The 15686-nt window shown below is 45.8% G+C and overlaps 1 protein-coding gene across 4 annotated transcripts in view; it reads right to left on the reverse strand.

Annotated features, from left to right (window-relative positions):
* Positions 1 to 15686, reverse strand: part of LOC110506903 (A disintegrin and metalloproteinase with thrombospondin motifs 17) — a 188897-nt gene that overhangs the window by 145672 nt on the left and 27539 nt on the right. For all 4 annotated transcript variants that reach the window (XM_090222882.1, XM_090222880.1, XM_090222881.1 and 1 more), the window contains exon 4: positions 1794 to 1960. In XM_090222882.1, coding sequence (XP_090079008.1) covers positions 1794 to 1960 — 167 coding nt within the window. The remainder of the gene's footprint in view (positions 1 to 1793; positions 1961 to 15686) is intronic.

The following is a 15686-nucleotide window of genomic DNA, read 5'->3' on the forward strand; positions in this document are numbered from 1 at the left end:
CCCTCTCCCTCCCTCTTTTGCCCTCCCTCCTTCCCTCCTGTCTTTCCTTCTGTCTCTCTGCTCTCTCGCCATTCTTCCTTCACTAATGCCTTTTCCCCTCTCTCGCCCTCCCTCCCTCCTCTTCCCCTCTCTCGCTCTCCCTCCCTCTCCCTCCCTCCTCTTCCCCTCTCTCTCTGTCTCCCTCTCCTACTTTTCTCCCCTCTCTCTCTGTCTCCCTCTCCCTCCCTCCTCTTCCCCCCTCTCTCTCTCCCTCCCCTTCCCCCTCTCTCTCTCCCTCCCTCTCTACCTCCCTCCTCTTCCCCCCTCTCTCTCTCTCTCTGTCTCCCTCTCCCTCCCTACTCTTTCCCCCTCTCTCTCTCTGTCTCCCTTTCCCTCCCTCCTCTCCCCCCTCTCTCTCTCTCTGTCTCCCTCTCCCTCCCTCCTCTTCCCCCCCTCTCTCTTTCTCCCTCTCCCTCCCTCCTCTTCCCCCTCTTTCTCTGTCTCCCTCTTCCTCCCTCCTCTTCCCCCTTCTCTCTCTCTCCCTCTTCCTCCTTCATCTTCCCCCTTCTCTCTCTCTCTCTGTCTTCCTCTCCCTCCCTCCTCTTCCTCTTCCCCCTCTCTCTCTCTCTCTCTCTCTTTCTCTGTCTCCCTCTTCCTCCCTCCTCTTCCCCCTTCTCTCTCTCTCCCTCTTCCTCCTTCATCTTCCCCCCTCTCTCTTTCTCTCTGTCTCCCTCTCCCTCCCTCCTCTTCCTCCTTGGCTCTTGCCTACCACTCTCACATTCCCTCTCCCCTCCCCTCCCCTCCCCTCTGATTTCTTGCTCTCCTGCCCAAGTCACTGTTGGGCTCTGTCTCTAACTGCTCTGCCCTGTGAGCAGCAGGTTGAATCAGTTGGCTGTTCAGGGAGTTTTAATGAGAAACTGAAAGGGTGAGAAACAGAGGTGAGTCCCAAAGGGAACCCTATTCCCTAAATAGTGCACTACTTTTTATCAGGGCCCGTAGGTCACAAGTCAACGGTAGTGTACTATGTAGGGAATAGGGTGCTATTTTGGATGCATATAGAAAAACAGCGTGACAGTTCTCTGGTACTGGCCGGTCTCTCTCAGAGCTAAACCAGCTAGCACAAAGCCAAGAGAAACATGGGAGGTGGCATTGTCAAAACGAAGCTTGTTAACGTGTCTTTAACCTTTCAAACATGGTTGTGAGCCGCTCAACACCGTGTGTACAACTCAGAGACTTAATTAGACCTAAAATCCACAAAAGTCCCCACAAGGATAGTAAAACAAGGAAAATTCTCCCTCGTGGAGTTATCATTTCCCACGTCCCCATGAGGACAAAGGCTATTTTAACCTTAGGGGTTAGCTTTAGGGTTAAGGTTACAATTCTGGTTAGGGTTAGGGGTTAGTGGTTAAGTTTAGGGTTAGGGTTAAGATTAGGATTGTGGTAAGGGTTAGGGTTAGGGGTTAGTGGTTAAGTTTAGGGTTAGGGTTAAGATTAGGATTGTGGTAAGGGTTAGGGTTAGGGGTTAGTGGTTAAGTTTAGGGTTAAGATTAGGATTGTGGTAAGGGTTAGGGTTAGGGGTTAGTGGTTAAATTTAGGGTTAGGGTTAAGATTAGGATTGTGGTTAGGGTTAGGGGTTAGTGGTTAAGTTTAGGGTTAGGGTTAAGATTAGGAATATGGTAAGGGTTAGGGGTTAAGGAAAACATGATTTTGAATGGAAATCAATTTTAGGTCCCCACGACAACAGAATAACATAACATATGTGTGTGTGCGTGTATTCATGTATGCATGCATATGAGCGTGTCAAGCATCCTTACCATGTTCATGACGGTGAGCAGGAATCTCTGCGCGGCCTCTGCCCCGTGGTACTGCACCATGTCTGAGTCTGCCACCACCACCGTCTCTACCGTATACAACCCATTCAGATGGATGGTGTTTCTCCTTCTACGGCCCTCCTCCACTCCCTTCTGCCTCTTCTTTCTCACTAGCACGGGGGACAGAGACACACAAAGATTGATTATTATTTGCTGTTCCACCATAGCCTGGTCACAGATCACACCAAACCACTAGGAGTTTGCAAGACAACACAACAGTTGTGGTACCAGGCTAGGTTTACTGCATCTTAACAAGACAGCACAAACAAACATTGCGTCAAGCTAGGTCCACTGGATCTTAACAAGACAACACAACATATGTGGTCCCAGGCTATGTTTATTAAATCAAATCTAATTTTATTTGTCACATACACATGGTTAGCAGATGTTAATGTGAGTGTAGCGAAATGCTTGCGCTTCTATTTCCGACAATGCAGTAATAACCAACGACTAATCTAACCTAACAATTTCACAACTACTACCTTATACACAAGTGTAAAGGGATGAAGAATATGTACATAAAAATATATGAATGAGTGATGGTACAGAACGGCATAGGCAAGATGCAGTAGATGGTATAGAGTACAGTATATACATATGAGATGAGTAATGTAGGGTATGTAAACATTATATTAAGTGGCATTATTTAAAGTGGCTAGTGAGACATTTTTTACATACATTTTTCCATTATTAACGTGGCTGGAGTTGAGTCAGTATGTTGGCAGCAGCCACTCAATGTTAGTGGTGGCTGTTTAACAGTCTGATGGCCTTGAGATAGAAGCTGTTTTTCAGTCTCTCGGTCCCAGCTTTGATGCACATGTACTGACCTCGCCTTCTGGAGGATAGCTGGGTGAACAAGCAGTGGCTCGGGTTGTTGTTGTCCTTGATAATCTTTATGGCCTTCCTGTGACATCGGGTGGTGTAGGTGTGCCCCCGGTGATGCGTTGTGCAGACCTCACTACCCTCTGGAGAGCCTTACGGTTGAGGGCGGAGCAGTTGCCGTACCAGGCGGTGATACAGCCCAACAGGATGCTCTCGATTGTGCTTCTGTAAAAGTTTGTGAGTGCTTTTGGTGACAAGCTGAATTTCTTCAGCCTCCTGAGGTTGAAGAGGCGCTGCTGCACCTTCTTCACCACGCTGTCTGTGTGGGTGGACCAATTCAGTTTGTCCGTGATGTGTATGCCGAGGAACTTAAAACTTACTACCCTCTCCACTACTGTCCCGTCGATGTGGATAGGGGGGTGCTCCCTCTGCTGTTTCCTGAAGTCCACGATCATCTGCTTTGTTTTGTTGACGTTGAGTGTGAAGTTATTTTCCTGACACCACACTCCGAGGGCCCTCACCTCCTCCCTGTAGGCCGTCTCGTCGTTGTTGGTAATCAAGTCTACCACCGTAGTGTAGTCTGAAAACTTGATGATTAAGTTGGAGGTGTGCATGGCCACGCAGTCGTGGGTGAATAGGGAGTACAGGAGAGGGCTCAGAACACACCCTTGTGGGGCCCCAGTGTTGAGGATCAGCGGATTGGAGATGTTGTTACCTACCCTCACCACCTGGGGGCGGCCCGTCAGGAAGTCCAGGACCCAGTTGCACAGGGCGGGGTCGAGACCCAGGGTCTCGAGCTTGATGACGAGTTTGGAGTGTACTATGGTGTTAAATGATGAGCTGTAGTCGATGAACAGCATTCTCACATAGGTATTCCTATTGTCGAGATGGGTTATGGCAGTGTATAGTGTGGTTGCGATTGCGATTGCGTCGTCTGTGGACCTATTGGGGTGGTAAGCAAATTGGAGTGGGTCTAGGGTGGCAGGTGGGGGGAGGTGATATGGTCCTTGACTAGTCTCTCAAAGCACTTCATGATGACGGAAGTGAGTGCTACGGTGTGATAGTCATTTAGCTCAGTTACCTTAGCTTTCTTGGGAATAGGAACAATGGTGGCCCTCTTGAAGCATGTGGGAACAGCAGACTGGGATAAGGATTGATTGAATATGTCCGTAAACACACCAGCCAGCTGGTCTGCGCATGCTCTGAGGACGCGGCTGGGGATGCCATCTGGGCCTGCAGCCTTGCGAGAGTTAACACGTTTAAATGTTTTACTCAAGTTGGCTACAGTGAAGGAGAGTCCGCAGGTTTTGGTAGCGGGCCGTGTCAGTGGCACTGTATTGTCTTCAAAGCGAGCAAAGAAGTTGTTTAGTCTGTCTGGGAGCAAGACATCCTGGTCCGCGACGGGGATGGTTTTCTTTTTGTACTCTGTGATTGACTGTAGACCCTGCCACATACCTCTTGTGTCTGAGCCGTTGAATTGCGACTCTACTTTGTCTCTATACTGACGCTTAGCTTGTTTGATTGCCTTGCGGAGGGAATAGCTACACTGTTTGTATTCTGTCATGTTTCCGGTCACCTTGCCCTGATTAAAAGCAGTGGTTCGCACTTTCAGTTTCACGCGAATGCTGCCATCAATCCATGGTTTCTGGTTTGGGAATGTTGTAATAGTTGCTGTGGGTACGACATCGCCGATGCACTTGCTAATAAACTCGCTCACCGAATCAGTGTATTCGTCAATGTTGTTGTTTGACGCAATGTGGAACATATCCCAGTCCACGTGATCGAAGCAATCTTGAAGCGTGGATTCATATTGGTCGGACCAGCGTTGAACAGACCTGAGCGCGGGAGCATCCTGTGTTATTCTCTGTCTATAGGCAGGGAGCAAGAAAATGGAGTCGTGGTCAGCTTTTCCGAAAGGAGGGCGGGGGAGGGCCTTATATGCGTCGCGGAAGTTAGAATAACAATGATCAAGGGTTTTTCCAGCCTTGGTAGCACAATCGATATGCTGACAGAATTTAGGGAGTCTTGTTTTCAGATTAGCCTTGTTAAAATCCCCAGCTACAATGAATGCAGCCTCAGGATATGTGGTTTCCAGTTTACATAGAGTCAAATGAAGTTTGTTCAGGGTCATCGATGTGTCTGCTTGGGGGGGAATATATGCGGCTGTGATTATAATCGAAGAGAATTCTCTTGGTAGATAATGCAGTTGACATTTGATTGTGAGGAATGCTAACTGCATCTTAACAAGACAACACAACAGATGTGGTACCAGACTAGGCTTACTGGATCTTAACAAGACAACACAACAGATGTGGTATCAAGCTAAGCTTACTGCATCTTAACAAGACAACACAACAGATGTGGTCCCAGGCTAAGTTTACTGCATCGTAACAAGACAACACAAAATATATGATCCCAGGCTATGTTTACTGCATCTTAACAAGACAACACAGCAGATGTGGTACCAGGCTAGGTTTACAGCATCTTAACAAGACAACACAACAGATGTGGTACCAGGCTAGGCTTACTGCATCTTAACAAGAAAACACAACAAATGTGGTCCCAGGCTAGGTTTACAGCATCTTAACAAGACAACACAGCAGATGTGGTCCCAGGCTAGGTTTACAGCATCTTAAGAAGCCAAGGGACAGGGACAAGAACAGAGACAATGCCAGCTACAGTAGACATTCCATTATACAGTTGTTGAGCTAAAGAATCCCTTATAGATACTTTAATTTGGGAATGACACAGAATCTATTCATTTTGGGTTATAAAATGCTTAATAAGTTAGCGGTTGGTAACAGTAGCAAGGTAAATTAAACCAGTGTGAAGCACTTATCTCCATGACTGGAAACACATAAGAAAACACATTCTGTCATTTTGTGATTTGGGTGAACTAACCCTTTAAGTAATGATGGATGACAGACTGACAGATAAAGAGACGGACAGATGAAAAAGATGTTCATTCTGTATGAGACGCCACAAAGTTTCTCTCTCAAACAAACACTTGTCACTACCTCTCTTTATTTCTTCTCTCCCTCTGCTTTAACTTATCCCAGTCCTCTGGAAGAGACCACCACCACATACTCTATGACCAGGAGTTATATTAGGCCTAATCATATTAAATGAAATAGTTTCAGTACTCTGACCAATGTTATGAGAACAAGGCCGGGGTTGGCCCATTCGCTAAGTCGTTCCAGACTCAATGGGAACTCCAATGTCTTCCATTGGAAAGAAAAGGCACAGCTAGTTTACGTAAGAGTGGTGGAATAAACAATGGTAAAACCACTGCAGCAACAACAGGACTTCATGGGCCACATTAAAGGGGCAATCTGCAGTTCAAAGAACATGAAAGTAGTCAATCAAATCAAATGATATTTGTCATATACACATATTTAGCAGATGTTATTGCGGGTGTAGTTAAATGCTTGTGTTTCTAGCTCCAACAGTGCAGTAATATCTAACCATTCACAACAATACACACAACCTAAAGTAAAATAACAGAATTAAGGAATATATAAATATTAGGATGAGCAATGTCAGAGTGGCATTGACTAAAATACAGTAGAATATAATACAGTATATATATATATATATATATATATATATATATATATATATATATATATATATATGAGTAAAGCAAAAACATGTGAACATGATTAAAGTCACTGATTTGGTTAACAGCTGAGGGACAGGGCTGGAGAAATGTAACCATCATCAAATTCATAGACAGAGGTATGGATGCAAGGACTGACCATCCATGAGATAAAAGTATAGGTTTTCCTATGTTTTGAGGCTATACAGTATTTGTTTACAATTACATGTTTCCAATGGAGTAAAACAAGCTTATATTTTGGGTTATGATGAGGTACAACAGTTGAACTAAGCTTAATAAAACACTTATAAGATATATTCTTAAAAAATGTATGAATATGTTAAATTGTAAAAGACTGAAGTTCCCCTTTAAGGAGGACTCGCTGCACACACTAACTTCGGTTCTCATCAGAGATGCATGGTTAACTAAAGCCTTTGTGTTGTAACACCACCTCTAGCAAAACTGTGTGAGAGGCCTTAGTAACAACAGATTGGGTAACACTACCATAAAGCCAAAAGTCATAACGCATTATGATGAGATAATGCATTATAATGCGGTTAATGCATTATGATGTGGTTATAATGCATTATGATATGGTTATAATGCATTATGATGTGGTTATAATGTATTATGATGTGGTTAATGCATTATGATGTGGTTATAATGCATTATGATGTGGTTATAATGTATTATGATGTGGTTAATGCATTATGATGTGGTTATAATGCATTATGATGTGGTTAATGCAATATGATTGGGTTATAAAGTAATATGATGTGGTTATAATGTATTATGAGGTGGCCAATGCATTATGATGTGGTTATAATGCATCATAACATGGTTAATGCATTATGATGTGGTTACAATGCATTATAATGTGGTTAATGCATTACGATGTGGTTATAATGCATTATGATGTGGTTATAATGCATAATGATCTGGTTATAATGCATTATAAAGCATGGATGATCTTCTTATAAAGTCTTATTATCAACTTTCCCTCGATCCTGACTTGTCTCCCAGTCCCCGCCGCTGAAAAAACATCCCCACAGCATGATGCTGCCACCCCCATGTTTCACTGTAGGGATGGTGCCAGGTTTCCTCCAGAAGTGACGCTTGGCATTGAGGCCAAAAAAGTTCAACCTTATTTTCATCAGACCAGAGAATCTTGTTTCTCATGGTCTGAGAGTCTTTAGGTGCCTTTTGGTAAACTCCAAGCGGGCTGTCATGTGCCGTTTACTAAGGAGTGGCTTCCATCTGGCCATTCAACCATAAAGGCCTGTTTTGTTGCGTGCTGCAGAGATGGATATCCTTCTGGAAGGTTCTCCCATCTCCACAGAGGAACTCTGGAGCTCTGTCAGAGAGACCATCGGGTTCTTGGTCACCTCCCTGACCAAGGCCCTTCTCCCCCGATTGCTCAGTTTGGCCGGGCAGCCAGTTCTAGGAAGAGTCTTGGTGGTTCCAAAATTCTTCCATTTAAGAATGATGGAGGCCACTGTGTTCTTATGGACATTCAACGCTGCAGACATTGTTTGGTACCCTTTCCCAGATCTGTGACTCAACACAATGCTGTCTCGGAGCTCTAGGGATAATTCTTTCGACCTCATGTCTTGGTTTTTGCTATGACATGCACTGTCAACTTTGGGACCTTATGTAGACAGCTGTGTGCCTTTCCAAATCATGTCCAATCAATTGAATTTACCACAGGTGGACTCCAATCAAGTTGTAGAAACATCTCAAGGATGATCATTGGAAACAGGATGCATCGGAGCTTAATTTCAAGTCTCATAGCAAAGTGTCTCAATACTTATGTAAATAAGGTATTTCTGTTTTTTATTTGTAATAATTGTGCATAGATTTCAAAAAAAATGTTTTCGCTTTGTCATTACGGGGTATTGTGTGTAGATTGATGAATTTTATATTTTTTATTTTATAATTTTTTTTTTTAATAAGGCCGTAACGTAACAAAATGTGGAAAAAGTGAACGGGTCTGAATAGTTTGGGGAAGACATTGTATATGCAATGTGAGACGCATCTTACACTGATGATGTTGACAACATGATTGTCTGCAGATCAATACTCATGATACTGTTGTTGCCATGGTTCCCTCTCTTCTTCAAGACTTCCAAGTTCATAACACTGTAGACTGGCAGTAGGGTTGCAAAATTCCGGTAACTTTCCCCGAAGTCCCAGGTTTTCCAGAAATCCTGGTTTTACGATTCCTGGAATCCTCCAACCAGGATTTCTGGAAAACCTGGACATTTTTGTGGTGCAATGTTTTAGTTAGTGGAATGTTGGAACTCTATCTGGGAGAATATCAATTCTATTAAAGTAACAGCCATTTACATTTGTCTGAACTGTCTGAACTGTAACGTTTAAGAACACCCATGAGATATCCCCGTTAGTGGAAGAAGGGCCATGTCATTCCATCTATTTAGTTAAATCAAACCTATTTTCCAGCATATATCTGGAGCTTGTTTCTAGCATGGCTTGCACACACACACACACACACACACACACACACACACACACACACACACACACACACACACACACACACTTCTGCAGAAACCGAACTATTGGTTGTGGCGGTATTGTTTGGTTAATCTGTTGTCTGTTTAGGTTGTTTATCTGCGTGGACAAACACTGTGGAAAGATGTTTTGTTCTCAGAGAAGAAGAGTGCTTAGCTTGGGCAATGACAATACTGGACAACTGTGGAGACTCAGTGAATCAAAGTCACAAAAGCCATACGGCTTGGGAATGGAAATGCCCAACAGTATAAGACTTATCTATGTGTTGTTGTGATCTTAAAGCAATGTTTATCACATGTTCTTGTTTCTGTTTAGTGCATTGGAAAAGGCAATATGAGAGAGATCTGTGAATCCCCCAGTTATCTGGTCTAAATAACATCACACACAAACACATTGCAGAACTCTATTGGGTCACATGGAGAAAAACATTTGAAGTAGAACATGAGATACAGACAAACATGAAAATCAGACTATAGTAACTATAGTAATAATAACAATGTAATAATATGTATACATTCATTACTCAAGTCTATCTGTAAAAACAGTACATGGTATATACAGTGCCTTGCGAAAGTATTTGGCCCCTTGAACTTTGCGACCTTTTGACACATTTCAGGCTTCAAACATAAAGATATAAAACTGTATTTTTTTGTGAAGAATCAACAACAAGTGGGACAAAATCATGATGTGGAACAACATTTATTGGATATTTCAAACCTTTTTAACAAATCAAAAACTGAAAAATTGGGCGTGCAAACTTATTCAGCCCCTTTACTTTCAGTGCAGCAAACTCTCTCCAGAAGTTCAGTGAGGATCTCTGAATGATCCAATGTTGACCTAAATGACTAATGATGATAAATACAATCCACCTGTGTGTAATCAAGTCTCCGTATAAATGCACCTGCACTGTGATAGTCTCAGAGGTCCGTCAAAAGCGCAGAGAGCATCATGAAGAACAAGGAACACACCAGGCAGGTCCGAGATTCTGTTGTGAAGAAGTTTAAAGCCGGATTTGGATACAAAAAGATTTCCCAAGCTTTAAACATCCCAAGGAGCACTGTGCAAGCGATAATATTGAAATGGAAGGAGTATCAGACCACTGCAAATCTACCAAGACCTGGCCGTCCCTCTAAACTTTCAGCTCATACAAGGAGAAGACTGATCAGAGATGCAGCCAAGAGGCCCATGATCACTCTGGATGAACTGCAGAGATCTACAGCTGAGGTGGGAGACTCTGTCCATAGGACAACAATCAGTCGTATATTGCACAAATCTGGCCTTTACGGAAGAGTGGCAAGAAGAAAGCCATTTCTTAAAGATATCCATAAAAAGTGTTGTTTAAAGTTTGCCACAAGCCACCTGGGAGACACACCAAACATGTGGAAGAAGGTGCTCTGGTCAGATGAAACCAAAATTGAACTTTTTGGCAACAATGCAAAACGTTATGTTTGGCGTAAAAGCAACACAGCTGAACACACCATCCCCACTGTCAAACATGGTGGTGGCAGCATCATGGTTTGGGCCTGCTTTTCTTCAGCAGGGACAGGGAAGATGGTTAAAATTGATGGGAAGATGGATGGAGCCAAATACAGGACCATTCTGGAAGAAAACCTGATGGAGTCTGCAAAAGACCTGAGACTGGGACGGAGATTTGTCTTCCAACAAGACAATGATCCAAAACATAAAGCAAAATCTACAATGGAATGGTTCAAAAATAAACATATCCAGGTGTTAGAATGGCCAAGTCAAAGTCCAGACCTGAATCCAATCGAGAATCTGTGGAAAGAACTGAAAACTGCTGTTCACAAATGCTCTCCATCCAACCTCACTGAGCTCGAGCAGTTTTGCAAGGAGGAATGGGAAAAAATGTCAGTCTCTCGATGTACAAAACTGATAGAGACATACCCCAAGCGACTTACAGCTGTAATCGCAGCAAAAGGTGGCGCTACAAAGTATTAACTTAAGGGGGCTGAATAATTTTGCACGCCCAATTTTTCAGTTTTTGATTTGTTAAAAAAGTTTGAAATATCCAATAAATGTCGTTCCACTTCATGATTGTGTCCCACTTGTTGTTGATTCTTCACAAAAAAATACAGTTTTATATCTTTATGTTTGAAGTCTGAAATGTGGCAAAAGATCCCTCTCCTCCTCTTCAACCCTCCTCTCCCACTTCCTCCCCTCCTCTCCCACTTCCTCCCCTCCTCTCCCACTTCCTCCCCTCCTCTCCCACTCCCTCCCCTCCTCTCCCACTTCCTCTCCTCCTCTTCAACCCTCCTCTCCCACTCCCTCCCCTCCTCTCCCACTTCCTCTCCTCCTCTTCAACCCTCCTCTCCCACTTCCTCCCCTCCTCTCCCACTTCCTCTCCTCCTCTTCAACCCTCCTCTCCCACTTCCTCCCCTCCTCTCCCACTTCCTCTCCTCCTCTCCCACTTCCTCCCCTCCTCTCCCACTTCCTCTCCCACTTCCTCCCCTCCTCTCCCACTTCCTCTCCTCCTCTTCAACTCTCCTCTCCTCTCCCACTTCCTCCCCTCCTCTCCCACTTCCTCTCCTCCTCTTCAACTCTCCTCTCCCTTTGCTCCTCTTTGACCACTCTCTTTAGTCTGCTGCTCTTCAATCCCTCTCTCCCTCCTCCACTTCATCTCTCAAGCATCTGGTACAGATGTCCCTAAACTCTATCAACCTGTAATGTGACAGATAACCACTCTACAGGTGTGGGCAGCCTTCCCACTTAGACCCTACTGTGTCCATGACAACGCAGGCTTGACAGAGGGCACATGGCAACCAGACCAACTTCTGACCAATCGGAGGCCAAGGAACTTAAATCGTAATGATTCTTTCACTGATGATTCTTTGCACTTCACTCTTCACTGTCTGTGGACAAATGGATATCTGTCTATAGGCATGTGAGAGCAGCATATACAACGGACAGGGAAAGATTTCTTTCTGTACTCAAAGTGAAATCTCACAAACAATGTATCAACCAATTGCCATTTGAATAGCAGTGTTTCTAAGACAAGGTCATTCTCAAAGATTGGAGAACAAAATAGAGCTGACGAAGAAACTCCTTCATATAAAAGCAAGCTTGAAGGCGACATGTGCTTCTCCCTCACGCTGTAATGTGATATCTCACAAACAACTTATCAATCAAATGTCGTGTGAATAGCACTATTTTCAGAAATGAGTGTATATGTCACAGAACACTTAACAAATAAAAGCCATATTGAAACTAATAGCCCAAACCCATAGGGCGAACAACAACAGTAGTGACTAACTCCCTTAACCTTCTGTCATCAGTCTCATCACCATGCACATCCCACCCAGACAGCAATAAAAGAGGTATTGATGAAGAGCAATAAAGACAACTCCCTTCCTCCCTTTGCAGTGGCCTATACCACAGTCACCAGAGAAGAAATCCAATAACAAGAACAATATTGAGACAAACACAAAACTGCTTTGAACCCAAAGGACTAAGGTGAGCACAAAGTTACAACCCAAATGGCACCCTAGTCCCTTTATAGTGCACTACTTCTGACCAGGGTCTATAGGGCTCTGGTCAACAGTGGTCCACTTTGTAGGGAATAGGGGGCCATTTGGGACAGCCACAACTTGTTTCTGAGTCATACTGAGACAAATAACAGCCTGCTTTGAAATCTTGAGACTAACACACTCAGCAGGGGACAATAAAACCTGCCGACTCAACGGTTAGCCAGTGCTGCTGCTGTTATGGGTCTGAAGCAAAGTCCTCTAACCCTGATGTGTAATAACTTTGGAAAAACTGATTGAGGTCCACATCAGCAAAATATAGGAGGGCAGAGTGTCTAGATCGACACGAGGGTTGCAACATTTCTGTAACTTTCCCACAACCCCCAGTCATTTTTCAACCCTAATAGACACATCTGGGTTCTGAGACCTCTCCAGTTCATTACGGTCTACGTGGAGATAGAAGCCCATTATAAAGGTCCAATAGATAGGATCCAGCCCAGACCTAGGCCCTAGACTACAACCAGACTCCAGAGTCACTGTATGGCAGAGAGGTGCCCACATAAAGAGATCACTCAAAGATACCTTTTTTTTAATCACATCTTAGAAGTGTTATACTAGTGAACTATCCATTTAAGAGCTGTCCAGTAAAGGGGATGAATCGTTCACTCAAAGAATCTACGTTTGCCAGACATTTCCATTCCTCATGTGTCCTGTCCTAATTGGCATCTGATTGATGTTCTAGAATCGACCAGGTTGCATCCCAAATGAAACCCTATTCCCTACATAGTGCACTACTATTGGCCCTGGTGGGCCCCGGTCAAAAGGACTACACTCATTAGGGAATAGTGTGCCATTTGGGTTACAGCCAGGAGATACATCAGTCCAATCAGAGCATCACTCCAAAGAGAATCCTTTAACAACTTTAATGATAGAATCCTTTAGATGTTGGAGACAAGTGGAGCATTAATGCTTCAGCTGCCACGCCCATCTCTTTGATGTGTCTGCGAGGGGCTGGAGAAGGAACAGCAAGCTCTAATTGATGTGTCTGAGAGGGGCTGGAGAAGGAGAAGCAAGCCCTAATTGACATGTCTGAGAGGGGCTGGAGAAGGAACAGCAAGCCCTAATTGACATGTCTGAGAGGGGCTGGAGAAGGAACAGCAAGCCCTAATTGACGTGTCTGAGAGGGGCTGGAGAAGGAACAGCAAGCCCTAATTGACGTGTCTGAGAGGGGCTGGAGAAGGAAAAGCAAGCCCTAATTGACGTGTCTGAGAGGGGCTGGAGAAGGAACAGCAAGCCCTAATTGACGTGTCTGAGAGGGGCTGGAGAAGGAACAGCAAGCCCTAATTGACGTGTCTGAATTGACGTGTCTGTCATCCCCCCACTCACTCACCCACCCACCCATCCATCCCCCCACTCACTCACCCACCCATCCATCCATCCATCCCCCCACTCACTCACCCACCCACCCATCCATCCATCCATCCCCCCACTCACTCACCCACCCACCCATCTATCCATCCCCCCACTCACTCACCCACCCACCCACCCATCCATCCCCCCACTCACTCACCCACCCATCCATCCATCCATCCCCCCACTCACTCACCCACCCACCCATCCATCTATCCATCCCCCCACTCACTCACCCACCCACCCATCCATCCATCCCCCCACTCACTCACCCACCCATCTATCCATCCCCCCACTCACTCACCCACCCACCCACCCACCCACCCATCCATCCATCCCCCCACTCACTCACCCACCCATCCATCTATCCATCCCCCCACTCACTCACCCACCCATCCATCCATCCATCCATCCCCCCACTCACTCACCCACCCATCTATCCATCCCCCCACTCACTCACCCACCCATCTATCCATCCCCCCACTCACCCACCCACCCACCCATCCATCCCCCCACTCACTCACTCACCCACCCATCTATCCATCCCCCCACTCACTCACCCACCCACCCATCCATCCCCCCACTCACCCACCCACCCACCCATCCATCCCCCCACTCACTCACCCACCCACCCATCCATCCATCCCCCCACTCACTCACCCACCCATCTATCCATCCCTCCACTTACTCATCCACCCATCTATCCATCCCCCCACTCACTCACTCATCTATCCATCCCCCCACTTACTCACCCACCCATCTATCCATCCCCCCACTCACTCACCCACCCATCTATCCATCCCCCCACTTACTCACCCATCCATCTATCCATCCCCCCACTCACTCACCCACCCATCCATCCATCCCCCCACTCACTCACCCACCCATCTATCCATCCCTCCACTTACTCATCCACTCATCTATCCATCCCCCCACTCACTCACTCATCTATCCATCCCCCCACTTACTCACCCACCCATCTATCCATCCCCCCACTCACTCACCCACCCATCCATCCATCCATCCCCCCACTCACTCACCCATCCATCCATCCCCTCACTCACTCACCCAACCATCCATCCATCCCCCCACTCACCCACCCATCCATCCATCCCCCCACTCACTCACCCACCCATCCATCTATCCATCCCCCACTCACTCACCCACCCATCCATCCATCCCCCCACTCACTCACCCATCCATCCATCCCCCCACTCACTCACCCATCCATCCATCCATCCATCCCCCACTCACTCACCCACCCATCCCCCCACTCAATCACTCACCCACCCATCCATCCATCCCCCCACTCACTCACCCACCCACCCATCCATCCCCCCACTCACTCACTCACCCATCCATCCCCCCACTCACTCACCCACCCATCCATCCATCCCCCCCACTCACTCACCCACCCATCCATCCATCCATCCCCCCACTCACCCACCCACCCATCCATCCATCCATCCCCCCACTCACTCACCCACCCATCCATCCCCCCACTCACCCACCCACCCACCCATCCATCCATCCATCCATCCCCCACAATAGGACAAGCTAAGGAACAATAATATCCTGTATGTCAGAATAACTTACTAAACCTCTATCAGAGGTCTGGACCTGAATGGAAACGGAGGCGGTCCACTGTCAGTGGAGGACGCCACTTTAAAGTACTGTGATGCACTTTAGCACGGATTTCAGATTATTTTCCCAAAGCAGAAAACACTGGTATGTCTGCCTTTGGGCAGGTCCAAGTACAGCTGTAACAGAAAGCAAGTCCACTGTTGTTTTAACCTACTTTGGGGCTTCTCCTGCTGACCACATGACCGTCTCAGATTCATAAAGCACGAATATCATCACCCACGGCAACACGGCCACCAGCATAATAATAAAACTGTCTCCCAGCTCATTGGTCCAGAGCAGGGTGCTTGACAGCTAAGATTGTGCTATAAGATTGTGTTAGCTTTCCATAAATTATACTTTTGGATAGAG

Source organism: Oncorhynchus mykiss, chromosome 26 (genome assembly GCF_057628025.1).
Source record: "Oncorhynchus mykiss isolate SJ-2025 chromosome 26, ASM5762802v1, whole genome shotgun sequence".
Taxonomy (NCBI): Eukaryota; Metazoa; Chordata; class Actinopteri; order Salmoniformes; family Salmonidae; genus Oncorhynchus; species Oncorhynchus mykiss.